General features: G+C 38.9%; 1 protein-coding gene across 1 annotated transcript; it reads right to left on the reverse strand.

The window, feature by feature from the left end:
• Nucleotides 1-506: 506 nt before the first annotated feature.
• CHIC2 (cysteine rich hydrophobic domain 2) lies at nucleotides 507-27,339 on the reverse strand. The gene is made up of 6 exons (XM_072336266.1): nucleotides 26,997-27,339; nucleotides 20,255-20,309; nucleotides 19,955-20,110; nucleotides 10,215-10,271; nucleotides 9,989-10,048; nucleotides 507-7,241 (listed from the first exon to the last, which is right to left on the reverse strand). Exons 1-6 carry the CDS (start codon nucleotides 27,329-27,331, stop codon nucleotides 7,191-7,193), a joined length of 714 nt encoding a protein of 237 aa, XP_072192367.1. The 5' UTR covers nucleotides 27,332-27,339; the 3' UTR covers nucleotides 507-7,190.
• Between the last annotated feature and the right edge of the window lie 170 nt (nucleotides 27,340-27,509).

The raw sequence follows: 27,509 nt of genomic DNA on the forward strand, positions 1-27,509 counted from the left end.
TGCATTCTGCTTGCTGGGCTCAGGTCCGCCCGCATCTCGTGTCGGAGCCCTCCACATATTGGGATTACATGGATGGAGCGATTCCCTTGTATTCACAAGGGTGTCTGCCTTAACGAGATGGGAAGTACACGAGGAGAGAAATAGCACGTTAAAAGTGTGCAAAGGGCTTCACCATTATCACCCAGCCATAACGGTAACACACACAACCCATCCTACCGGCACTACGGTGTGAAAAGCTTGAATAACTCCAAATGCAGACTTAATGCCAGCCTGGACGTTTTAAGGCAGGCAATTCCTCTATGTTGGGTGACTCCTGGATTACAGCTACATTACTAAATTACCGTTTTCTTCTCCCCCCCCCCCCCCCAACCCAACCCAACCCTGAGTAGAAATTAGGAGAGCACACTGAAATGCCTCACATTTATGTACACATTCTCTTTCCTTTTTGTTTCCCCTCCCACCAAACTACTGCACAGGCAGAAAATGGTAAGGCTTAGCAGGTAAGTTAACAAACATTTTATTTGTTTGTAATACAGACAACTTAAGAAACACTTTAAAAAAAGAAAATTATATTGGAGTCCATTCCAATTCTGGGTCAGGTCAGGAAAAACAATGCTGATGTATTAAATAATATCCTATAATTCGACAATAGATTAACTTCAGTAATTTAGCAGTCGTGGTTAAATAGTCTTAAATACGTGTATTTACAATTGTGCAGCCTTAAAAAGAAGTCCCTTTCGTCCTGTCTTCTCTCTGCAAAGCCCTGTGAACACAGTGCTGGCCTCTAAGCTTTCAGACTCTCATCCAGACTTCAAATATCCAAAGAGGAATGTTACAATAGCAAAAATCACAGCAACCCCAACTTCCTAAACTCTTCATTAAAGGGAACCCTCTGCAGGCATTATCATTGAGTCCGTATAAATAGCAGCTTCTTCATATCCAGTTCTGTGTTATATTATTGCTTATGCATTTTCTGCTTCATAGACCTAGCATAGATGCAAAATATTTCTTCTATTTAAACATTTGCCATCTTGAAAGCTACCACCCCTTAAGCGACTCACTTTCTGCTCCTGCTTTTCATGTTTAAGAAGCTCTTCCCAAGCACAGTCTGCAGCCTTTTACAACAAAATGAATTACGTTGGGCTGGTTTAGCACACAACGTTCAGGCACCATTTGTATGTTTATTGTTCCTTTTATGTTTGGAATTAGTATTTGCCATATTCAGTATCCTACAGAAACAAGAACCGGGTTACACTTTTCAAATCTTTAACTGCCCTGCATTTCCTTGTTACCTCACTGAACCAAGCCACTCATTGGCAAAATTACCACGCAATTAACACACTGAATATCCCAACAAGTTAGAAAGCCTGTTGCAAGCACAGAGGAGCAGAGATATTTACAGTTGATGAGTGAGACGTGTGCACTGGTACAATTAAATCCGTTTAAACAGAGACATGAAAACTATCAGCTATATCGCATCTGACTTTTGTTTTGCTTAATTTCTAAGCCTGATCACAAAAAATGGATTCACAAACTTACAGCACTGTAACAGAAAAAAAACCATCAGCTAATTACTTCGTTTCCAGCATGAGGCAAATGAACTATCAGTGATGTAAATGAGGAGAGAAAGCCTGTTTCGGCAAAGCTTGTAAGATCTGCCCTTCAAAAATGAGCATTTATTAATGGTTCCCTTCTGCATAGAACTACAAGCAAGCTAATTACAAAGGTCTCTTTTACTTACCTGAACTTAAGCTATCCTAACTGGATGCCGCCCTCAGATATACTGTCACATGACTGGAGCTGTCTGGGCAAGTCAAGAATTTTCTTTGGAAACCATCAGCCGCGCATTACAGTCCCCAGACTAGGAAAAGACGGGCCTGGACTCGCTGTGCAGCTCTCACCACCCATTGCTTCTTGGTCTGGATATTTTAAATCGAAAGACGCTGAGTTCCAAAGTATGCTCATCTCCCTATCTGCATAACAGCACGCTTGTTGTAACGAAATCTTAATGAGCTAATTGAAGCAGAAGAATTTCTAATAAACGTAATAACATTTGGTTACTAAAAGATGCATTATCCAAACGCCACGTGGTGGAGATGCGCGCATCTGAACAAGCGTCAAGAAGCAAAGTTTCATACAGGGACTCCTCTTTAACAATTTGCATGAATAATTTCTAATTCAGCCCACGCCGACTGAAACACCATTGAGATATATAAGTTTAAGAAATTAACCGACTACAGAACGCTGTTATGAGCAAAACAGCCTGAATGGATACCTGCAACCAAAGAACAAATTCAGGATGCTGGGTTTAGTTGGGGTTTTTGTTGTTGGTCTTTTTTGTTTGCACTGAAAGTGTTTGCTTTCGAGCACTTCTCCCCCTGCAATGTTTCTACTTCCCTAGGAATGCCAGTTTCCTCATTACCAGCACCTCATGATTCATCCAGCCTGAAGAGAGAACTTCACACAAAGAACGAGCACAGTAACGAAGAAGGTAGCACCGTTAGAAATAATCACTCTGTCCAAATCAGCAAAAAGAAAAGAAAGTTCATTTATCCTTATTCAACATACTATGACATTCAGCAGCCTAATAATACAGGGTAAATAGAGCTCTCGTTGCCGTATATTGGTAACATTCACAATGGTCATGCATAATACAATCAGAAGTTTTCCGGGGTGCCACTTGCAAGTGAGCCTTCATGCAGATAGGCATTCAGCTTATAAACTCCATTTTCCTATTTCCTATTAGTCCCTGAGTAGTTAATATATTTCTACCTACAATATGGCTATTAAAGGCATTATAACCACCATTACACTTAGTTGTTCGTAACGGAAATGCAATGTGGCTTTAGGAAGAAGCAGCAAGGAAATTACAGCAAATTAGTGGTGACAAATACAGACTGCATTTTTTAAATGCTTTATTTTTGTAAGCAAGGTAGCTGAAGAATAACATAAATTATTTTAGTCATGAATACAAAGTAGCCAGCTCCTCTTGCCCTTCATTAATAAATCGCTACTGTGAATACAGACATTTGGGGCTCTGAGACCTCTCTAATTGAGCATTTCCTTTACATGAAATCATCTAGATTTTGACCAAATGTAGGGTCATCACGATCCTTCTTTTTAATTACCCAACAGCAGTGCTTAAAGAACTTAAAAAGAACCAGGGATTTTCTTTGCTTAACAAGTCTTTTGCCTCTTCAATTAAAGTGATCTCTAAATTATTCAGAATTCAAATGGTGGCTTTTTTGGTGGACAATTTGCATTATTGCCAGCTGCTCAAAAACTATAAGCTAGGGCTCCCAAAACAAGGGGACTCATTTAAAATTAAGACTCCGGGATGGGGGCTGGGAGGAGGGAACGAACACAAGTTCTTTCCCTTTGACTTCTGCCTTCCAAGCAGTTACAAACTGCGTTCTAAAGCTCTCCCCTACAACCTTTGGGGCTAGATAATGACTTGAATGAAAACTGACTTTAAGTAAGCAAGTTACTCAGAAAGAATATGCGCTTTTTCAGCACACGGCCTTGAGAGTTACAAAATGAAAGTATTATTTGACAAATGAATTTCCAGATTTTAGCTTAGCTCCAAGTACTGTAAATAAGCTCTTATAATATATTTCACCTGGTCTTGCGTATCATAAGAAATTACAGGTTTGCTACAGATGTTTTTGGATTTGCATACACAGCCTATTAAAACTATTACGCAATATAACCTATTTCCAAACATTTTGATTTCTGGGGAAATTTGCTAATCCCAGTTTAAACTTCACATGATAATTATTTATCAAGAGATAAACTCTACAGAATACTTACGTATGGTCAGAAAGAAAGCCCTTCTGCCCCCAGATTTATTTCTAGCTATCACTAAAAGAATATTATTATTATTATGTTACAGAATAACTCTTTAATGACTAGCTGAAGGCCACTATACCTACAAACAATAATTAGCTTTCACAGGGAGTCAATGATGCCTCTACCAGTAGTTACTCAGGCTAAAGGTGAAACAGACATAATTAGCAACAATCATTTGTTAGATTATTAATATCAAATAGCTATCTAAATTTCACTATTGAAGGAAATTGGCAATAGATAAGATTTGTAGGAATTGCTGAGTTAGTAGAAGCTGAATAGGTTAGCCTAATGTAATAATTATTTTAGCAAAGAACAGCCTATGTCTTACAAGTTCTACTACAGCTGATCTGGTCAAACAATTTCAACGCTGGTCAGTTGGACAAAAATAAGGTAAAATATGTATTCTTACCAGCATACAAAATAAAACCTAAATATTTTATGGAAAAAAAATCAAAGAAAAATCCTGTTGATTGCTGCAGGCTTTAAGTAGGAGATTTATTGAAGGTTTTCCTCAGTTCAATTTTTGTTACTGCAATTACTGAATGGAAAGGAATCGTGCTAAAATGCTTGGAAACATTCTTACCAGACAAGGGTACTACCTCAACAGGGAGTAATGCTTCTCAGCAAAACTCACCTATATGTAAATGCACTTTTTCAAGTTTTCTGTCTAGTATGCTCAGTCAGAGATACAAATAAGAAATGTTTTAAAAGGCAACTAGTCTACCACCTTTACTGTGGGATTTAGGCTTCTGTTTGCTCAAAGCTTTGGACCCTCTACAAATAGAATTCTCAGAGAGTAACTGATAGGGAAAATACAGAAATACCTAACAGCAGATGCACCTAAAATAGATGAGTTCTTAGAAAGCACTGCTGCTTATGTAATATTTTTACTGACAAGATGTTCTCTGCAAATCTTTAAGTCAGAGTGCATTCACTGCACTTGTTTCAGCACATCCCAATCTCAAATTAGCTTGAAAAATCAGTAGGTTTGGCAAGGCAGTCACAGTGTTCCAGAATATAGTATGGGAAGCTTGTGAAGCAAGCGAAGTTCACTGGCCGACACCCAGCCCAGTACTGCTATGAGAGTATTACAAGCCATTGCCAACTTATACATCTGAACTAAAAACCTAACAGTAAAAAACTGCATCCACTCAATATATCTCCCTGCACTGTCAACTAAGAACAATGATAATAAAGTATAGGCATGGCATATTCAATATTCATTTTATTGAAAACTGAGACTTCAAGAAATCAATATGCATTTCTGGTCACCAATATTTAACACTAGTTATTATTTTGGTTCATTTTCAACCTCATCCCTGCAACTCCCAACCTCCAGAGCCTCAGCTGCCATCAACGTTATGCTTCTGTCCTCCTCCACAGGCTGAAATTGGTCCAAGCTTACAACAATACTTCTAAGCGTGAGGAGTGCTGCAGACCAGATTTGTATTAAAGAGGCTGTAACTGATTTAAAATGAAAATAGAAATAAACACTGTAACTAGTTTCTTTGGAGAGAAACCACTGTGGGCCTCAGAAGACCAAGACAGCACAAAAGTGATCCTTGTTAATGAAAAAATCACCTTCAGTCAAATCAAAGAAACATTTGTAGGCTTGTATGAAAAGCAGAGCTGAGCTACTTTCAAAGTAAACAGCAGGAATTCAGACACAAAAGCTGAGCAATGGATGGTTTTGGGGAGCTGATGCAGGGATATGAAATTAAGAAAACTTAAATCTTTGTAGACCACTCCCACTATCAAACATTTAGGAACGTAATACTCACTAGAGAATATTTTACAGAGAATAAATATTTTGAAGACATAGAAAAATAGTTCACAGCATCAAGGTACCTGTAATATATTACCTTGAAATAAAACTTGTATTTAAAAGATTAAAAAGAGAAAATTACTCTTGTAGTGGTATCAACTTCTCATTCATACAAATATTAAGCAGAGTATAATATTTGTTTTTCATATATTCACATTATTGCTTGCTACCACAACTGTACAAGGAAGATATTCATAGCTTACATTAATGTTCATGTACAGTAATTTTAGATACATAAAGGAAACTTCAAAATATGATTGAGTAGCAATTTAGAAAAGCTATATGTGAAGATATGTACAACTAAGATACAAGCAGAGGAAATAAAATACAACTGGCCTGACCCAAGCATATATCATACATCCAGTTTAAAAAAATGTCTTTATACTGTGCAGAAAGTAAGCTTTGTAAACCAAAAGCAATGAGCAGAAGCAAGGGTGCAGTACATGATTACAGAACATAAATTTACACTGCTGACCAGCATACCTTGCTTTGATTACTTCTAATACGTGGCACCTGCATTTGTACCCAGAGTTGTCCTATTCAAGATTAGTCCAATAACTTTTTTTCTGCTTATGTGGCTTAAAATAAAATCAATAATAAAAAGAACCCTGAAAGGTCAGCTTGGAGAAAAAAAATTCAGTAAAACAATTCCTTCTGCACCCCCGTGCACTGTGTCTGGTAAACAATGCAAAGAAAATGATACATGGCATTATAGACTGAATTAAAACTGCTACATTATAAACCAATGTAAAATACCGGTTTATATTTACTAATATATTGTTGAAATCTTGAATTCTACTAATTGGATGCATGCAATTCTCTCAACCATTTTCTAATATAAGTAAATCTATATCGCTTTTTTCTTCTCAGTTTAGAACTTCTTCAGAACCAGCTGACAGGACTTCTTCATGAGAAGCACAGAGATTATTCCAACTAGTGTAATGGCATATGAGTTCCAAAAAGCACAATTTCAAAAGGAACTTTATTACCCTCTTTTGTTGGAAGAATTTAGCCAATATCCAAAAAGAAATAAAACTATTTACAACTGACTAGTCACTGACAAAAGTTTAGGTAGATCTTTGATGGTATTTCAGCACATAAACTAATAATGTAAAGAACCTGCACAACGTACAATCAAACAGTTCTGTTATTTTGGGGTAAAATAAAAATACCTGCTCACTTGTAGAACATTTTCAGCTGTGTATTTATAGTAATATATGTACACACGCGCGCACACATAAAAGACTCTGAAAATCAAGATACATTAACAAACAGAAGTAGTAAAAGTAATAACTTAAGTAGTAGATAACATTTGCATGAAATGACTTTGCAGAGTTTGACCAAATGCACTTTGAACATGCTCTTAAAACAAATGGACAAACAAAAACAAAACAAAAGAATGGAAACACCACAAGAGTCTGTAGAACCAATGCTATGTCACCACCAGGAGAGCACCAAGCAAGGCACCATTGGAAAGACAACATACTTGAATAAGTCTCTAAAAATAAATCGAATGCTAATCTGGTCGAAAAATCGGTGTCTTTGGTAAAAATTCTATAAGGATGACCTGCACAAAAAGAAAAAAGCAATTATTAAATGACAGCAGCAACCCTGTTACTTATCACAATGCTAATTCACTTTTTGTTAGTGTTGTTTGGTTTTATTTTCACGTTCATCACATAATAATACTTCCACCAGCTACGAAAATCAAGTTAAACACAATGTTTTGGAGGAAGAAAATCCTAACTAGTAAAGAACCAAGAGGAAACGGAAATTTGTCTGCTAATACTAAACACATTAACAAACTGAAAGAACCCAAAATATGTGCAACGTTCACTTTCAATTACATACGTAATTCTCTCTGAAATCATTTCCACTCAGTATAAAAACAAGTCTACACTTGTACTCATATAGAAACTCATATAGAAATTCACATCGACCATTGAAAACTTTGCATATCAAACAAAGCTGCTAGTAGTTAACAGTAAACATAACTGATGTTTCTGTATGATTACGCTTCAGGTCCCTATTCAAATTTTAACTATACAGACCCAGTTCTGTAAGGTCAGGAATGCAATTCAAGTAGTTACCTTGTTTTATATTTAAATAGAAAGCTCCAAGAAAATGTTTAAAGTGCGCATTTTCATTCTTCGTAAGACTACCAAATAGCTCAATGGTTGTGCTAGTAAAAAATGAACATATTTGGTAATGAAACGAAAGATTCCATTTACTTGTAAGGGGAGCCTGGTCTTCTATCGAGTTTAAAAAGGATTTCTAAACATTTTTTTATCAAAAAGATAATAGAATTTGGCTGCTTAGGGTATAAATAAATGCTCGTCTGATTACATACTGAACATAAGAAAAGAAAAAGTGTCTCTGATATGACTTGAGGCCAACTCTATTGAAAAAAATTGAATGGGATGTTGATAGTTTTAGAAACACTCAGAAGTGGTTTGAAACTCTGAGGCAATGTAAACACCTCAAAACCCACTGATGGCTGACTTGAGTTGACCACTGGATGCTGGAGAACTCCCAGGGCTTCTGATAGTCAGGTAAGGTTTAAAAAGAGAGCAAAAAGAAAAGCTGGAAGTCTGGTGTTTATGCCAAGGGAGTATGACAACCTTAAACAATTCAGCATCTCCAACAGTGGGTGCAGAACATGAATCGAACAAGGCTGCAGATTTTGTGTACAGGACCATAATTTAATCACTTATTTTGAAAATATATATTCAAAATTAAATCAGAACTACAACATTAAGGGTAGGTTTTTTATTTAAGAGACCAGAAAACTATTTAACTGTAACTGAGGGAACGATATAAGGAAGCTTTAAAAATCCAATTATACACATCCGTATTTTACATATTCAATGTCCCATTTCACAAACTGAGAATAAAATCTTAGGTTATCACCCTGTAAAGCTCTACATCCATTCTTACATATTATTAACGCAAACAGCTCAAATCATTTTAAAATGTATTTAACATAATAAATGATCATTTAAAATGCTGCTGAACCACAGCATTTGAAAACTATCTGTATATATGTCAGGGTTTTTTTGTTGTTGTTCTTTTTCAATTTTATCTGCAAAACATTGGACAGAACCAAGTTTTTCCTTTAGAAAAATAAATCCGTGAGGTAAAATTCTTAACTCAGGAGAAACTCAAATTTACTTTGTGAAGTTTGCTTTATTCAAATATTTCTAAATTAACAGGTTTCAAAGAAAAGGTGATACAAAGCGTCTGCTTATTCAGTGAACTGAGTAGAGCGATTCTGCAGAAGAAAAAGGAACCTGAAAATCTTACGTTTCAGGCTGGAAATCAGATCTAATGTAGAAACAGGAAAATAGGCTAAAAGGAAAATGCTAATATAATTTCCTACTATTTAATCAAGTTTTAAATCAATTTTACATGCCTGAGAGCTTTGTTGTTTCAAAAAACAGGCAAAGTACAATGAAAGATCATAGATAAGTTAGAAGTAATACAGTAGATATTTCTCAAAGATTATTCTTTATTTAAAAGAATAGTTAACTTCTCCTGTCACCTACAGGGTTAATTGAAATTGTGCAAATTCAGATAAGCCTTATATTTTAACAGCTTAATTTCACCCTCTCTAGTACCCTCTGTCCACCTCCAAGAGATTTTTAGGATGGAAACATTAACAGCATCAAGAACAAGCAGGAACACTGCCAGCTAAACAAACCGAAATTCCACATAGGACATGATATATTATACATAAAAGTCATCACTGTGCAGTTCTTCAAAAGGCTTATGTGGTCTCAGCCAAAGGCTGGAGTTTTAATTTTAAATGCTAAACTTAAAAATATTATAGTGATGTCAATTTGAGATAAAGACACTTTCAAGACATTTGAGATAAGGGGCAGTTAAAACCCAAAAAGGCTAAAGGTTTCTTAAGCTCCAACAGCTTAATTGAAAGGTCTTCTTCCATACTTTTAGACTTGATTAGCATCATATAAAACAGCCATATCTGACTTGCTGCGTAACCAAAGTTGTGATTATCCTTTATACAGCATCTAAAATTTCACACTCCATCAGCTCATGTTCGAGCTATTTTATCTTGGCAATTAATTTATTATTTTTTAGAACACAGTGAAGCCTTGTTTTCAAGTCATTCATAACTTTATAAATCAGTCCTGCACATGAAACCATGCATCTGTGAACCGTAGAAAATCCTTGCACTCAAGGCGATTAAGCTCCTGACACCTTTACTGATTAATAATCACGAAAAGAATAAGATCAGAAGCAAAATAAATGATCATTTAATAGAGAAACTCACAAAACAGCCCTTTAACTTACATATTCCATCATGTTATTCGTTTCACATTTCCTTTTGCTTAGTCTCCAATGCAAGCACAGCTAGACAAGGAGGAAAGAAAAAGAAGAAAAATGAGCTGTATTTTATTGCAGCACACAGACTGGCCCATTTGTCCACCTTTCATATTTTTCGTTCAACAAAAGCATCTGTTTCCATACTGAGCAATTCAAACTCCAACAGTACGAAGCTGCTCCCTGCGGCACTCACCTTGTGGTATAACCTATTGTTTTCCCATTCTAATAACTTCTCAATCGATCTTCGTGTCTGGAAGACAAATGAGAAAGAATTTTACTCTTGAGTGGTTTTAGAAAAACTTTGTTTTGCAGCTGCTTTTGTGTGAAAAGGAGAGAGGTACAGGACAGTGACTGAGTACAGGGTGGTCTGCAGCACTACCAAAACTTCCCTGGTTTTAAAAAGTAACCAGTGGGGAAAAATGCTTTTTATGACAGGCAAGTAACTACTGACAAAGCAGTGTAGAAAGATATAACCAGTTTGGAACAAAATCAGTTCGCATATATTCACCTTCATAGCATTTTCAGCTTCAAACCCTATTACAGAAACTTTAACGTGACCTAAGTATAAATGCAGGAGCATAGCTTAGAAGTACCAGTGGTCTAAACACTGCTTCTTAGAAGGTCAGCATTTCAGCAGACAAAAGTTGCAAACAGTGTTTTACAGTGTCATAGGTTGAATACAAACACGCAGTAGTCTATTAGTGCAAACAAAAAAAGGAGCTGTTACATTTATACTCAGATTTTAGGGAGCGAATCCAAAATGCAAGAAGTTTCAGTAACTCGCAGAAGCGAATGTTAGAAAAACCTATGATTTGTATAAAGAGCAAACCTAGTATTTAGGATTCTAAAGCCAAGTTTGAATGCCTGTCTTTTCCACACTTGACACTTCAGATAGAGAATTCCAAAATCTGTTTCTTCATAGCTCTTTCAAACCACACACACAAGCATTAGAGGACTTTCTGCACTGCAAAGTTTCACGGCATTTTGAATATAATTATTCTGTTGTATTTACATTTGAGAAATACATTCTGACATTTATGGTCATTTGACTGCCAGAATATATACTGCTTAGCTCTAAATGGGATTTGCTACTGACTATGAATAAATAGAGGATAATTCATGGTGCCAGGTGTTAAGATGAGACCAACAGAGCTGCAGGTGCAAAAGGACGGAGCAATGACAAGGATCAAATACAACTTAGTGCAGCTGCAGCTTCCTTACAAGGCACAGAGGGGTGAGGGGAAGGGATGAGAAAGCATCTTGCTGCTATTACTACAAAATACAAGTACTGTAAATGAACCTTAACAAATCAAGCTAAATGCTGCCCTGGCAAACAAGAATGTCGGAGCAAACTAAAAATCAGACAACAAATTATTCATTTCCCATCATATACCAACATTTTCTGCTTTAAAAACTCCCGTTACTCTCCGACATAATATTGTGGTGGCTACAGGGAAGCACGTCTGAGCACGGACTGCGGTCACGTGATTAAAAATTAGATCATTGCCATCCATAAATACTCATTAAACTGAATTTTTTATTATTCTGTATTTCAAAAAGCCCAAGTCAAGGAATTATCCAAAGGTGGAGGTGCCAGCGACTAATTTATCACTTCAGTTTGGAATTGAGCGTTTTGGGGGTTATTGTTATTATTATGTTTTTAAAGACAGTGCCCTTTAACAATAATCAGTAGACCTCACTTGTTTCTTTGTAAAGATAGCCTTTTAGAGTCTGCTCTCCTTTTAAATGAAAATAGGGCAGCAGTTATGGTCACACTTTTGTTAATTTAGTTGCCAGTCAGCTCCAAATCAAAAGAAAATAAGGCTGCAGAGTGTAATTAACATTCAGTTCAGTCGTTTTGTCCCTTGTCTAGCCCCCAAGCTTTGTTAAAATTGCCATCTGAATGCTGAAGGCTGTAGGGAAATCGATTTGATTCTAATCGCACCATGAAAAGAACATGATCTAACTGCTTTCAGCCCTCCGTAAATCTGTACTAGGTCTTTAGCACAATGCAACTTCCAATTTAAAAAGCACTGAATGTCTCGTCAATGACTTTGTGAAGAAAAAAGAACAAGGAGCAGACATAAAAATTCCAATAGTTGTTTAAGCATTAAAGTTCATTTGCATCACAGCAAACCTGAAAAGGGCTGACCTCTCAAACCGCCTCTCAGGTCTATGAAGTTGTAGCCTTGACAAGCTCACATTGACAGAGCTCATTGACTCTGAAAGGCTACTCTATCAATGGTGAAAAATGGCAATAGGTTCTACTCTGAGCAGGCATCTGCCTGCCCACCCGCTGCTAAACCAATGGCAAAACCGATTCAAAACCTGAATCTACCTTGTAATCTTCCTCGCCGGGACCTCTTAATAATAGATTAAGATCACTATACAATTTAATTTCATTGTTTGCCCAAAAGAGTGTGAAAAACATCGAAGCTTTTCAAACTCCAATAAAATTACAAATATATTACAATGCATACACATAAATAAGAAACTGATAGGTAGTTATGTAGTATTAATTGGTTGTCTTAAATAGGAACCCAGTTTAAAGTCATTTGAGCAGCATTAGATAAAAACACACGCAGCCTTGTGACCGTGAACATTTGTGTTCCCAAGGATGTACATCCAAACCATCCTGTAGTATAACTTGGGATACACACAGCTCTCAAATCACACATTACATATAGTAGAATGTTAATGAAAATTAGACTGTAAATTATTTTTGCAAATCTTGGAGCTTGGAATAAAAAGAAATGAATTAAGCAGCATCACACAATTCACTATAGTAAGTTTTCTTCCTACTTGACAGGTGAAAAAAAGCACTTGCACGTGCAGCTTAATTAATCACTGCTCTTGACATCTCAATGATTTACAGTGAGGAGCAGGTGAGGATATACAAAACCAGAAAGGAACACTTGATTTGAGTGTAGCATTTCCAACACACTAGGATGACAAGCTTATATATTCTGTCAATGGTGTACAGAAAAACCTATACAGCAAATTATTTGTTAGCCACAACAAAAGCACAAATTAAGTGGAAGAGAGACTTGCTTATTAGAAAGATCTAACACTATCCAGCTTTCACATTTTTTCTTAGAAAACACATTAATATCTGAGCAAAGGTGAAACTGCAATTCAAATATAGTTTTTAGAATAGCAATGATACGAAGGTGAACTTTGTAACATGCTCTGTAAAATAGCAGATAGTGTTTAATGTTGTCTAAGTGTTTTTGTGACATAGATCTCTTCAGTCTAGATGCAACCTTTAATGAAAGAATCTCTCTAAAATGACTTTCAAGATGTTTAAAGATGTTCATGTATGACTGTATTCTTTGGAAATTCAGACTACCAAAAAAGCCCAGCTCAAAATGCATATTTACCAATCTGTGTTACTTTTAATTAGATAAAAGTCTTGCCCTGAACATGAAAAATATCAGAAAGACTAACTATGAACTCTTCACAAACACAAAAAAAGGAAGTAATTGTTACAAATAAAGCACAACTTGTACTATCAACTGCAAGAGCTTTCTCTTATGTCTTCACAGTGTCTAGTGATGTTAGGTTGCAGTTCCAGATGCAGTCTTGGACTGTGAGGCTGCACAGATATAAGGCTCCTTGCAGTGCCTGACCCGGAACATACACATTGCATCAAGCAGTACCAGCAAATGAGCCAAAGCTCCCTCACCTCATGCTGTAACCCAATGAATGACTAGCATAATACTAAACAAAAGGTCTTATGTGATACCCAAAGTTGTGCTTGTTTGAGTAACTCCTTTGCTTTAAGTGGAGAAACAGTGCAGACAGTAACAACAGTTTCATCATCACCGACTTTATTCAAAGCTGTCTGGAAACAGCAGAAGAATTTCCCTTTACATGCATTTGATCTGAATCTGAAAACTTCCAACATTTATGCAAATGTAGTGTTGTGCTATCCCCATGAGCTGCACATGGAGACTTCCAAATACAAAACTTTACAATAATCAAGTATTAATAATCACGAATATTGCTTTGAAAAATAAGCATACTTTAAGCTCAAATTTCACAGCACAAGGAGACCAATTCATGAAGCTTTTTGTTGATGGTCATACAGCCCAAATTTCAAATACAACTCAAGGAAAATGAGCTTAGAATCCTATCAGAACTCTGAACTCTACTATCTCCCTTCATTCAAAGAAAAAACAATGATTGAAGTAGGAATCCATTAATTTTCCAGACAAAGATACACTGGTCTACAAAATTCACACTCAAGTAATTTAGTTATCACCCCTAACAGTGACCTATAAAGTTCCAAGCTAACCAACTCACACAGTTGTGTGCTTTCAGCAAACCCAGAACATCCCTAAACTACCTCTCTCACAATCAAATTCTTTCAGAGAGTCAATTATTTCACAAAGAGTTTGAAAAAAAGTGTGGGTATATAGTTGACGCTCAGGCAATATCAAGTATTGATTAATCACCTTTGTGTGAAAAATGTAAAAACATACTATGGGTGGAGCTTAGATGGAGGAAGTCTTGATACTGCAGATAGCATTTCTAAATAGCACGTTGCTTCTAGGACTAAAATGCTTTCTGTAGAGTTTGTAATTGCGGACTATGAAAGCAATCTAAACAGTTTTACATATTATATTAATGGCATGAAAATATCAATACTGCAATCAAAGCATACATAACTGAACTGCAAGTATCTTTATAGATGTTTGAAAAGGTGTCTGTTAGACCACATAAGTGTATCTTACATCACCTCTCCTGTTAGCAGCTAAGATAATTCTTTCTAAAGACAAGTCTAAGTGTGCTTATATCAGAAGTCACTGTAGCATCCGTGCAAGAAAGTGAGTGAAACTCATACTACACAGACAGAATAATACCTGGAAACAAACAAACATAGCATTTCTGCTGGAAACTTTGTGCTATGGAGAAGCCTTATAGTGAAAAATCTTGACCTTGGCAAAACTAGCAGTATTCCCCTGAGAAGGCCTAACTGATATGGAAAAACACGTTTCCTGGACAGACAGAGATATTGACTCAATCCCTGAAGCATCAAGATGATAACTAATATTGTTACCCCAAACTTGAACTGGTAAATAAGGACTTTTAATTCCTTCATTCCAAGATGAAATTCCAGCTCTGAATCTGTCATTAAGATCTCCATCCCCCCAAATAGATTCAATTCTGGACATGAAGAAGGCATTCACCTCCTGCTGAATGACACCATCATAAGAAGGGCCACACGGAACGTGGAAGGTAGAATTGACCACGGCAGGGATGAGAACAGAACAGAAATCTACCAAAGTATCAAGTAACATGCTACAGAATATAGTTCAAAGCCAGCGTAGGTGGAGAAACTCAACGATCTCAGGTTACAACTGTATTAGGAAATGAAGCTGTGCCCAGAAACTTTCCCATTCAGTTGAAGCCAGCTGGCAGGGAAGATCTGACATCTCCATTAGTAAGTTTTCATAAATCTCCGAACCACCCATAGTGTCTGGAGCACCCTGATAATGCCCAGAAATTGTTACACAATACGGGACCAACACCTGCTGTGAATCTTCCTACAGGTACAAATTATAAAGCTCTAATTCTTAGGAACACTCCCAGGTTTCATTTATTAATAGGAAGCCTTTGATTCATGCTGTTAGGATTATCTAAGGGCAGGGATGAAGAACGGAAGAGAAGCTACATGAAAGACAGCACAAAGCAGCAGAACTTCAGAAGGCCCTGCAAAATCTGGCACTTCATTAGCATGCACATTGAAGATCCCACTGAGAGGAACAGTCTGTAGCAACCTGCCTCTCTAGGACTGAACCAGAAGAGCAGAGAATCCCAGGTGTGCTGATCCTGTAGATAATCAATTAGTTTGGAAAAAACTACATTTTGCTACATTAAAATTGAGATTTTCCATCATCATCATTGTTCCAAATTTGAAAAATAAGTTAATAGAGAACAAAACAAACAGCAACTTGTCACTTTCCACATGCATTGGGTACAGTGGAAGGCTTATGGTCTCCTCCAGCCCTCTCTTTGTAGAAGAGCTGTATCATCCTTCAGAATCAATATTAAAAAGGAGATGGGTCAAAAAACGGTATATTCAGAGCATACAAATTCTTCACTAAGCTGACTAGAAACAATACGAATTTTGCATGTTTGCTGGTTAGAATAAACAAAAATGGTACAATTTTCAAGAATCTTCCAAAGTAAATTACGATGTAAGATTATAAGAAAAGAAATTCTAAATATTAAATAAAAAGCAGCGCCTTTTGTTTTATATGATTGTCCCTCGAAATGGTTTGGAAAATTATTCCCATATCAGAGCATCTCCAGTGTCAAATTGCTGGCAGGTATGCAGAGAAGAACATCTTTGGTTTTTTCCTTCAATTTTGAAAATAAATGAACTATATTAATAGCAGCAATAAACAGAACTGATGTGCTTTATCGCTATCACCCATAAATTTAATCCTGTGTGTCTACTGTACGTTTAATTTAATCAGCAGTTTGGAAGTTGTAATTAGCTTATGTTTATACAGCACTCTGAAGATGTAAATTGCTATGTAAGTGACAATTAATAACAGGGTTTAAGCAGCATTCATCAGCTTTGTTTGAATTCAGAAACAAACAAGCAGCTCTTGAAAGTATTCGTGCAGACTGCTCTTAAATCTCTCATTCTGCTCATTTTAAGAGACTGCCTATGAACCTTCTGAAGCACACAGTTTCCATGCAGAATATTAGCTATTAAGAAATCTAGAGATATGGTATTTTATCATAGCTTTCACTGTTACTGTTTCTGTTGAAAATATTTACTCCATTTACACATCAAGAACAACAGCACTTAGTACTGTAAACGACTGTCAATTAATATGAAAAAGTGGCTTCAAACAGGCACCTCAGCCTGTAGGGATTTTTGAATTAGAGCTCAATAAGTCATTCTTTTTATTCAAAGAAAAAAACACGGTGATTTATTGTCCATCTGTATAACATGGATCTTGTCCCAGGAAGGATAATACAGTCTACGTACAACTGATGAAGATCACTGATGATCTAGATCTGCAAATAAGGGACTGTACTTCCTGCAATTTTCTTGCGGCTTTTATTCATCTAAATCCAATCAAGACCACATTAAAGGAAAGAGGCAGTAAGATACTGAATCAAATTAAACACTCATTCTACTGGTGAAGAATACCAGGCTTTTTCTCTAATATCTCACTGCAAAAGAAGAAAGGAAACAATACTACACAAAGATTTCAGAACCTACACTGAACAAAGTAATGAGAAGAAAAACACAGTGAAGCTTTCATTGTATGGAAATACATTAAAGTGACAAAACTAACAATCAGACTTGCAAATGCCTATGATTTTAAAAATGCCTAGTTTGAAGGACTTGATGATTTAACAAGACAAATCCATAACTTCATTTTCACATAAATGCACAAAAATAAGCATATATGCTCATTATACAAACAATCATTACAAGTGTGTAGCTTCAAAATAAGTTACATTGTTTACTGCATTCACGTATTAGAATTCAAAAAGTCACTGCGAGCAGCAAGGAAAAAAAACCAAGAGAATCACTGTGACTTATTCAAAACTCTGAAATTGCTGTTTTCATTTCAAGTCTTCCTCAGCCAGCTCCAGGATTAAGAGTTTCAATTTGGGAAAGCACTCCTGTACTTGCTAGTTAATTAATTCTCCTCTATATTATAGTCATCAACTCACCCAACTGAGTTCACAGGTCTTCACCTGATAGACAATAATCCTCTAAGCAGACATCTATATGTTGTGCTGCTGATACAGACAAATGATGCTGCCACAACATCTGACTTAAAGGATTTTTACTCCACAGCAATAATCAAACAGCCTGAACAAACGTATTCAGTGCTATCAAAAAGGCTATAGGCATAAAGTCTAGTGCCACTATGCCACTCACAGTGGCACAACACAGTGTTCGGGCAGCTGAGTCCTACCTTTAACTTCACCACGGTTTCAGCTCGTAAATCCAGCATGAATCACCCATCTTCAGTGCAGGAAAAAGTATGGAATTCTTTAAGTAATTTCTTCTGAAAAGTGCATCCACACATTGTTTCCAGATTTATCCTTCAGGAAGAGAGCTTGCCATAACTCCCATCCCAAGCTAACTTCAACTGAAGCCCTCCTCTGTTGCTTCACTAGGTTCATACACAGAACCTCTTTCCTCAGACTGAAACTCTGTTTCCTGGCTCCAGATACTGTGAGCCCTTACTTTTTTTCTGACTCTGTTAAACAATGAATTAAGAAGTTGATTACTAGTAGTGACTTTCAGTGACGGATTAAGGGGCATCAGCCTCGTCCTCCCAAAAGCAGCTTTACTTTTATGACCATGTTACATTCTGCTACAACATTACTTGAGAAGAGGGACCAAGCTTAAGAACACCAGAAGCTTTCTCCTTTGAAGTTAAGCATGAACAGTAGAGTCCTTGTGTTTTTAACAAACAGAGCTAGACTGGAACAGAAAACAGTTATCTCTGCAAGCTGGTTAGGTCACCAATCTATCTGTTGAAGTAATCAGCTGATTTCCTGCAGCAGACTTTCAGGATATGGATATACAGTCATCCTACAGGAAACTCACTAGTTCATAACAGCTTAAAGATACAAAACCAAGGGCTTGAAATGATTCAAACTGACAACTGTATCTTTCCAAGGACTCCAATATTACCAGCAGGTTATTCTACATACATTTAAAACTAACTTAAAATAATCCCTTAAAGAGAATAGTTGTTAAGATTTACACACAAAAAAATTAGACAAAAGAAACATGCTCTATTGTTTTCTGTTCGTTTGTTTGCTTTCAGTACATGGGAGTTCCAGGAGTTCAGACATAGCTTTTATAACATATAATGGTACTACCGATACTAAAACTACAAAAGCAGCTTGCACAACTTCTGGTTTTAGCAACACCACTTGCTCAAGCAGGTGTGCATTTGTGCAGAAGCCTTCATCTGCAAATGCTTGATCAATATTGAAAAGATGAGCAAATAAAATTATAAGCTGACATTGCAGAAGCATACAATCACCGTCAATTTTAGAGCACTGACTTACTGACTGTGTAAAATGAGGTCCTCAATAAAGAAAAGCATGATAGTGCTCAGCATACAGTACAATGATTTGCAGCATTAACGGGTATTACACAAGATGGATTACACACAAGCGTCACCGTGAACTGGAAAGATTTACAGTGCCAATACAAGAAGAGAATGGTGATGCACAGAGACTTCTTGCAAATATGTGAAATCGGATTAGCCAAAATTTTTACACATGTGAAAACAGAAGAGATGGGGAGGGTTGCAAAATTACTTGCAATGCGATAAGGGAGGTAAAAAATTAGGCACATGCAAGGAGCTTTCATTATGAACAATACACTAAGTGTTGTAGACACAGACAAAACACTGATTTCTAGCTGTCAGTGCAAGAAAAAGATATCTTACTCATCTCCAGCTTGGAAGAAAGGCAAAACAATCTTGAAAAAATTCATTTGTAAACGCAAGCATATGGCTACTTAGGTCACAGTATAATTAGAAACGCCTCACGTACTCTTCACAACAATCAGCCAATGCCCAATTCTGATGATTCCAAACAGAATCACAGAGAAGCTATTAAAAATGCACAGAGTTATTACTATAACAGTAAGTGCTGTACAGCACACAGCTCTAGCAGAGACACTGTACTAAACTACGAGTCACTGAGTTGTAAGCTCAGCATTCTGACTGGTGTCTATTTTAAGTGGTATGACAGACAAGAGAGATCAAAATGTATGAAATCAAACTAATGAAGTATATTATTGCTTACGAAGATTAAAGCTGACATGAAAAAATAAGAGGATATGAGAAACAAGAGAAAAAAAAAAAAAAAAAAAAGAACAAAGCCAACACAATTCTGACTTCCAAAAATAAGAATAGTTCAACTTACTCTTTTACTGAGGCAGATAACTGGCCACATACTACAACCTAAAGTGCAGCAGCAGCAAAGGCATCCACAAAGTAGCCATCGTACATTAACTGGAAGGTTCTTCTTAAGACAACTGTTAACTCTACTGATGCTGGCTTTAAATTCCTCGGGTGCAACCTACAAGAAAAAAGAAACTACCTATTACCACAACAGTGTGATTTATTACTCTGTGAATGGACCCCAACTTAAGCTTTTGCTTGTTTAATAGCAAATGTCTTAAATCAAATTCTATTTTTTTGTTGTTGTTGTTCAGATACTCACCTTTCCAGTTAAAGATGAAGGAAATTCTGCTTCAAATTTGTTGCTTAGTCCAAACCTGAAAAAACAAAATGATATTCATACCAGAATCAGAAATAACCCCAACCCCAACACAAGCTATGAACACCTGATATGAACCCCAAGAACAGCATCAATTTAAGGGAAAAAAAAGTATTTTCTAAAGGTAATTACTAATACTATCCAACCAGAATACGATGCAGACTTACCACCAGATACTACACACCAAATCAGAAATTAAACTACTCAAGACATCAATGTTGACAACGAGATCAATTACACAGCTCAGTTGTGCTCAAGCTAACTTGAGTGCTGACAGTTGACTATTTTAATGATATTATCTGAGAATACATTCATCAAGCAGCAAGGTATTCCTCAGACAATCTTTTTTTTACTAAACTGAATGCTCTGCTTGCCAACAGACAAGTGCGTCCAAGTATGTAAATGGTCAATGGGCAGTTCAGTGCTGCACCAATGGAGAGGCGCTGCAGGCAGACTGCACAAAATCAAGTGGGCAAAAAGTGGCACGTGAACTTAAATCAGAGGTGCTGAATCTTGGGAAAGCTAAACTAAACTATGCTTATGTGATGCTCAACTTAGTTTGGCAACTACAGCTCTCAAGGCATGGTTTACTTAAAACATGAACTCAATAGCGGCAGCCATGAGAAGTGGCATGGAAAGACTAGGAACCATTAGCTAGACAGTTAAGACCACAACATAGGGCATCATGTTGGCCCTTCATAAAACCCTTGTACACCCACGTGTTCAGTACTGGTTGCTCTTCTGGCATCCACATCTCATGGAGAACTTGGAGTTAAGAGAAAGCAGGGAGAAGGAAGACTGGTATAACTAAGGGAGTAAAACAGCTGTCTTATAAGAGGCTGACATTAACTTGGAAAACAGAAGGCTGAGGGGGTTATGTTATAGGACTGAAGTACAAAGATTCAAGGAAGGAGTGGTTAAGGTGAATGATCAACTGTTAATCATCAAATCCCACAACAGAGGGATGAAGCTGGCAGGAGACTGGCTTTAAACAGATAAGGCAAGAGCTTCTTTAAACTGCAAGTAGCAAACTCCTGGGTTTATTTTCACTTGAGATTATAGAGGCAGACTGCGCCAACAGATTTTAAGACAGATTAGACAAGTTCCCAGTCAAACAAGCACCAAAGGCAAAAAATGTTAAAGTACATATTACCCATACACAGCTGCAGATGCCAGAGACTATCGGGCGAACAGATGCCAAGAACAGGTAGGGTTTCACACAGCCTTCAAACAGCAATGTCCATTGCCACAGTTTGCAAAACCATGCCAGGATAGATGGCTTATCACTTGGATACCATAGGTAACCCCTACATATGTTCTTCAGAAGTTAAATAAGTCATACCCCTGCCAGTGACAGCATACAGTACCTTACTTACACCTAAGTCATCTAATACATTGAAATATTTTAAGTAGAAATCCCTCAAAACTGAGGAACTGCAACTCAGAAAAATGTAAGGGAAGTTTACCATTTCAAGACAGAGCACACACACACTCTTATTGGAAATACAACTCCACAACTGAAAGCTCTGTGGAAAACTCCATGACAGGAAGACCTTCTACCTTTCCCCAAAATCTTGAGTGAAACCAAGTACCTGGGCAAAGGTTATGTCAGAAGCATCATGTCATATTAGTTAAGCTACTTAAAATTGCCAGTAGGCTGAAGATGAAACCAAGTGCTGAAAAAAATCTCACGTATCCACACATTTCATATGCAGCCAAGCCTGGTACCGTCATGCTACTACACAATAAGTTCATCTACTCAACAGAGACATGTTCTCTCTAAAATAACTCATCTTCAAAGAATGAATCACAAAGCAATCTTCATGTACCTGATACTTCAACACCCAGAAAAGATTAAATGTGAACTCAAACAATAGAGGAGTGGCCGGCTGTAAGGATAAATCCATCCAAAGCAACTCTTGTTCCTCAAACAGAAGTGAGGCTGAGCCTTGCATCAAGAGATGAAAGAATTTCAGCTGTTCCTCTACCTGCAATGCTAAGGAAAGTCTTTACCTCGAGGCATGAGCAGGCAAAGCAAAAGCTCAAGTTCCCATGTTCCCAATGAAATCACAAAACAACATAATTGCAGTCTCATGCTGAAGTTTGGTTGGGAAATCAGCAGAACAGAAAGAAGGGTTTTGTTTTGTTTTTTAAATGCATGAACCAGTAGTTTTTAAATACTGACAGCTTCAAACACAAGCCAATATTCATGGAGATTACAGCACATCTGCCTGACAAAGACAACCCAACTCAAAAGCTCCAGAGCTATCTGAGTCTTTTAAAATGAAACATCAGTATTTACAGTAAACAAAATAGTCTTCCCCACTCTTCCATTTGGAAACGGTCACATTGCCTCAGTGTGATTGTAAATTGCTTCAAAAGTGGCTTTCCAGCATGGAAACTTCTGACCAATACAGATGCACTTTGGTAAAGCCGCAAGCAAATGAGACTAAACTTCATTATTCAAGATTTGTGGCAGCGTTTAATATATGTCAGGATAGCTAAACTGAAACATCAAAGCTCACCGGCTACCAATAGCATTCTGAGCTTTCTGTTTTATAGTTGCCACATGTAGGTGGTAGAAAATGATGACTCCATACTTCAAATGCTTTGGTAAGTAAGTGATACAATCCCAGTGTTATCACTGTTGACTGCATGCTGTAATTTGGAAATTAAAAGATTAGGAACTACACATGACACTTACTTACACTGTAATGTAAGTTTCACTGTAATGATACAGGAGCTCTGGGAAAAGAAGCAAAAACTGTCGTAAAAATCAAACATGTGAAGTAAAATCCTGGAGCTGCACTTCCTCAGACAGCTGTCCTCATTTAGCACTAGGTGTCTTTTGTGCTATGCTCCATTCTCAGTAAAGCATACATTCCTCTGCCTGCTCTATGCCCTTCCTTTTTTCATACCACGACTTCCATGTTTTTAATATATGCACGCTCACCTCACAAACGAGCACTTCCTTTAACCTTTCTGGAACCTGAAAAAGTGTTTCTTAAACATGTCTCTGCTTGAAAGGCACGGCTGAGTTCCTCCCTTGTTTACAGTGGGGAGAAAGAAACGGTGAGAGGTGGAATCTTCAAAGGATAGAAACTGCAGTATAGGACTCAGCCAACACACCTTTTCTCAGGCTGCAGCTCTGATCTTCCTAACACATAAAATTGATAGACATTATCTCCCTCCTCTTTGTCATCTCTTATTGAGACACTAAAACATTTTTTCCATTCTTCTCATCTATCACGGAATCATAGTTGGAAGGGACCCTTAAAGGTCATGCAGTCCAACTGCAATGAACAAGGACACCTACACAGCTAGATCGGGTTGCTCAGAGCCCCATCCAGCCTGACCTTGAATGTCTCTAAGGACACTGCATCCAAATCCCTGGGAAACCTTTTCCAGTGCTTCACTACCCTTATTGTAGAAAACTTCTCCCTTATAACAAACCTACAACTACCCCGTTTTAGTTTGAACCCATTTCCTCTTGTTCCATTACAACAGACCCTGCTAGAGAATGTCCCCTTCTTTCTCATAGCCCCCTTTTAGAAAATGAAAGGCAGCTATCAGGTCCCTCCAGAGCCTTCTCTTCTCCAGACTGAGCAGCTCCAAATCTCTCAGCCTGTCCTCACATGGGAGGTGTTCCATCCCTCGGATCATTTTTGTGGCCGTCCTGTGGACACACTCCAGGTCCATGTCCTTCCTGCACTGAGAACTCCACATCTGGACACAGTACTCCACAGAAGATGCCTCACCAGCGTAGATCAGAGGGGCAGGATCACCTCCCTTCCCCCTGCTGGCCGCACTCCTTTAGATGCAGCCTAGGATAAGGTTAGCTTTCTGGGCTGTGAAGGCACATTGCTGGCACATGTCCATCTTGCCATCCACCAGTACCCCCAAGTCCTTTTTGGACGTATCTTAACACTCTCCCATGCATGATTCTGCCATTATCCTCTTTTTTCACTCCCATGAAAATATATTTTTGAAGGTTTTGCCCTGCCATGATGCCTCACACAGTTATTTTGCATCAACACAAGATGCACAGCACAGAAAAGCATTCAGAAGCACGTCACAACAGCTCTCTGTCAATATGGCACTGCAGAAGACAACTAAACCCAACATTACCAGCTAATACAGCCTGGGATGAGGCGTGTATGTCTCAGCTGGTCCAGGAACAGGGAAACCCAGAAAAAGTCACTGAAAATACAGTAAAATAACATCTATCACAAATATTTTTCTTAGCAATTTCAAACTCATCCTGAACATCTCCTTCCACCCTAACAAGATTTTAGGGAGAAAAAAAAAAAAGTGTGAAATATCCCGCATTTTTCAATTCAGTTAAATAACGTAGATAATAATCTGTATTCTCCCAGCTCTCAAGGTTCTTGCTACTAGAAGAGATCTCAAAGAAAACAAATGCCACCTCAGATACTACTCCTGAGTACCAAGATACATATACTTTGCTGGTGTGAAAATGGCTCACCTGAGTATTTAGAAAATGATGCTTTAAAAAGAAAGAAAGAATTGTGTGCAGCATGCTCCAAATAGTGACATTAAAGAGGATTACTCTAAGCATCCAACAAAAGTCACAAAGGCCTTCACACACTTTGTCTGGATAATATTTACCTAAATTCTTTTGACTCTCTTTAAACTACTCAGCTTAGAAAGGACTCTCACACCCTTCCACTGTCTGTTGGATGAAATCAAGTCATAGTAAATGCCTTTCTGACATTAACCTGTAGTCATAGAACTGACGTATTTTAAACAAAACATTATGACTCCCATAGAAGATCAGAGGATATGACAGAAGACAGTGAAAAAGAGAGCTTCTATTTAAGTACACACACAGCAAAAGCAGTCAGCACCTCTTTAAACAGCAGAGTCAGAGACGGACCAACCCAGCACCCACTTTATTTAACCACTGATTTTTATTTTTATTTCATTTTTTGGCCAGGCCTTCAAAGCACATACATGCTTTTATGCCAGACAAAACAAACTGATTAGACATGTACACCTCGTCCTATTTCTTAAATTCAACAAGTGAGTGTGCTGACAGTGATCTAAGTACTAGTGATAAGCTTCTCAATCACTAAGAAAAATGTTATAGGCTGTAGAAAGGTGAAAGTGGCTATCACTAATCAGGGAACTGTTTGTGCGCCCAGTACAATAAACAAAGTTCATTAAAATCCAATTGCATGATTTTGGAGGTCCACGCTCACATTTCTTTACTCATCCAGAAGCTACAGAACTAATATTTTGAGGAAGGTATTACAGTTATAATGAACCAGTGACCATTAATAAACAATTAATGAGGCAGCTATCCTTCAGCCACAAAGTCCACACCAGTCACAGACATGGTATGCGAGCTTCCTCATGGCTTTACTAACGGATCTTACACAACTTGTCTTCGTGTACTGGAGAAGAAACCAGCGTTTGCCTCAGTTTCAGTTCTTGATACACTTCCATCTGTCAATGAGACAACCATCAATGTTCTTGATCAGCTCACCAGAAAAAAAAACATTAAGGCTACCAGCTTATTTGCACAGATGGCAAACAGCCACTGGATGACAAAAACTTCTCGATCACCATTAACTGAAATACAAAGTCATACACTGAACATTTTGGATATGTTTTCCTTCAGAGGGCTTCACAGCCTCCTGCCCACTCCACACCCTCCCAAGCTTCCAAACCACTCTGTCTATCACATCTTGTTTCCTGTTTATAGCCAGCTGACAATCTGCACCACCTCGTCGTCAGCATTTCATAATATCAATCAATTATAGCAGCGATGAATCAAAGCGCCACCAAACTATTCTGAAGTTAAACCCAGATTTCTGGACAGGTCAGTATCTGGAAACCAGCAGAGGTCACAGGAGTCAGAGCAGTAGAACACAAGACCTTCAACTTTGATGCTTCTGCTGCCAGGCTAGTCCTGTTGAACAGTTAAAATACACTTTCTTAAATGCATACACACACGCAAACAGAGGTATCTACATAAAGTCTGTCGCACAGCGCTTTCTCTATGTTGTTATTTCAGTATCTGAAGCTGTACATCACAGCTGATAACCCTATGCCTCAACAGTGTGAGCGCGATGGAAGCCAACTGGAGGAAAGTCACCCTCAGTTGTTGAATTATTGAGCAGCCCCACACCAACTCACAGCGTCAGCGCTGGGGATATTTGCAAACCAAAACTCGCAGAGACTCCCGTGTCAGACAAAGTGAAACCACGTGCACCCACCGCAACCCAACGCGACCGCAGACGCACCCCGCGTGTCCCAGGGACTCCTCCTGCCCCCCGAGAGCCCTCGGGGCGGCCCCACGTGAGCGCGGGTGGGCAGCGGGCAGGCAGACAGCTCCGCAGCGAGTTCCTGATCCCGCACAGCCCCACGCACCTGACTTCCTGACACCTCACCGCCTCGGACCCGTGCTTCGCATTCCTCTCTTACTCACAGCCCCGCATCCTCCTCGCCTCCCGCAGTTCCCCGCTCACCTGCAAGCCCCAAGCGACCCCCGCAGGGCCCAGGCCGGCAGCGGGGCAGCAGCACCGAGGCAGCGGCAGCAGCTCCGGCTGCCGTCCGCAGCTCGGCCCGGAGCCCGTCCCCCGCCTGCCCCCAGCCCGCCCCGGCCTCCCCCCGCCGCCCGCCCCGGCCCCCAGCGCGCAGGCCCCGGCGCGGCCCTTACACGGTGACATGGCCGGAGCCGCGCACCACCACCGGGTCGGGAGAATACTTGAGGAGCTGCTCCTCCAGCGCCCGTTCCTCGTCCTCCTCCTCTTCGTAGATCTCGTCGAAGTCCGCCATGGCCGGGCCCGGGAGGGGAAGGTCGAAGCGAGAAGCCGAGGCGGCGGGCCGGGCGGGGGAGGGCCGCGGGAGGCCCAGGTCCCGGGGTCGGAGCGGGCGGCCGCAGGCCCGCGGCGAGGCAGCGGCTGCGAGACGGCGGCTCCGGGCGAGGAAGCGCCCGTCACCCTCCGCGGGGGGAGGGGGCGAGAGGCGGGGCAGGAACAACAACAACAACATCCGGCCGGCTGCACGCCCCGCCCCGCGCCGCACGGGAAGCGCGGATGGGCGGCGGGGGCGGGCGCTGTGCTGTTGGGTAACTGGGGGCGGTGCGGCGTCGTGGGTTTGGGTGGGTGCCTGTCTTGGCTCAGCGCTCTGCTATGGGGCGTCCGCAGGAGTAGTGAGACGGGTTGGGGGT

This window comes from Excalfactoria chinensis, chromosome 4 (genome assembly GCF_039878825.1).
Source record: "Excalfactoria chinensis isolate bCotChi1 chromosome 4, bCotChi1.hap2, whole genome shotgun sequence".
Lineage (NCBI taxonomy): Eukaryota > Metazoa > Chordata > Aves > Galliformes > Phasianidae > Excalfactoria > Excalfactoria chinensis.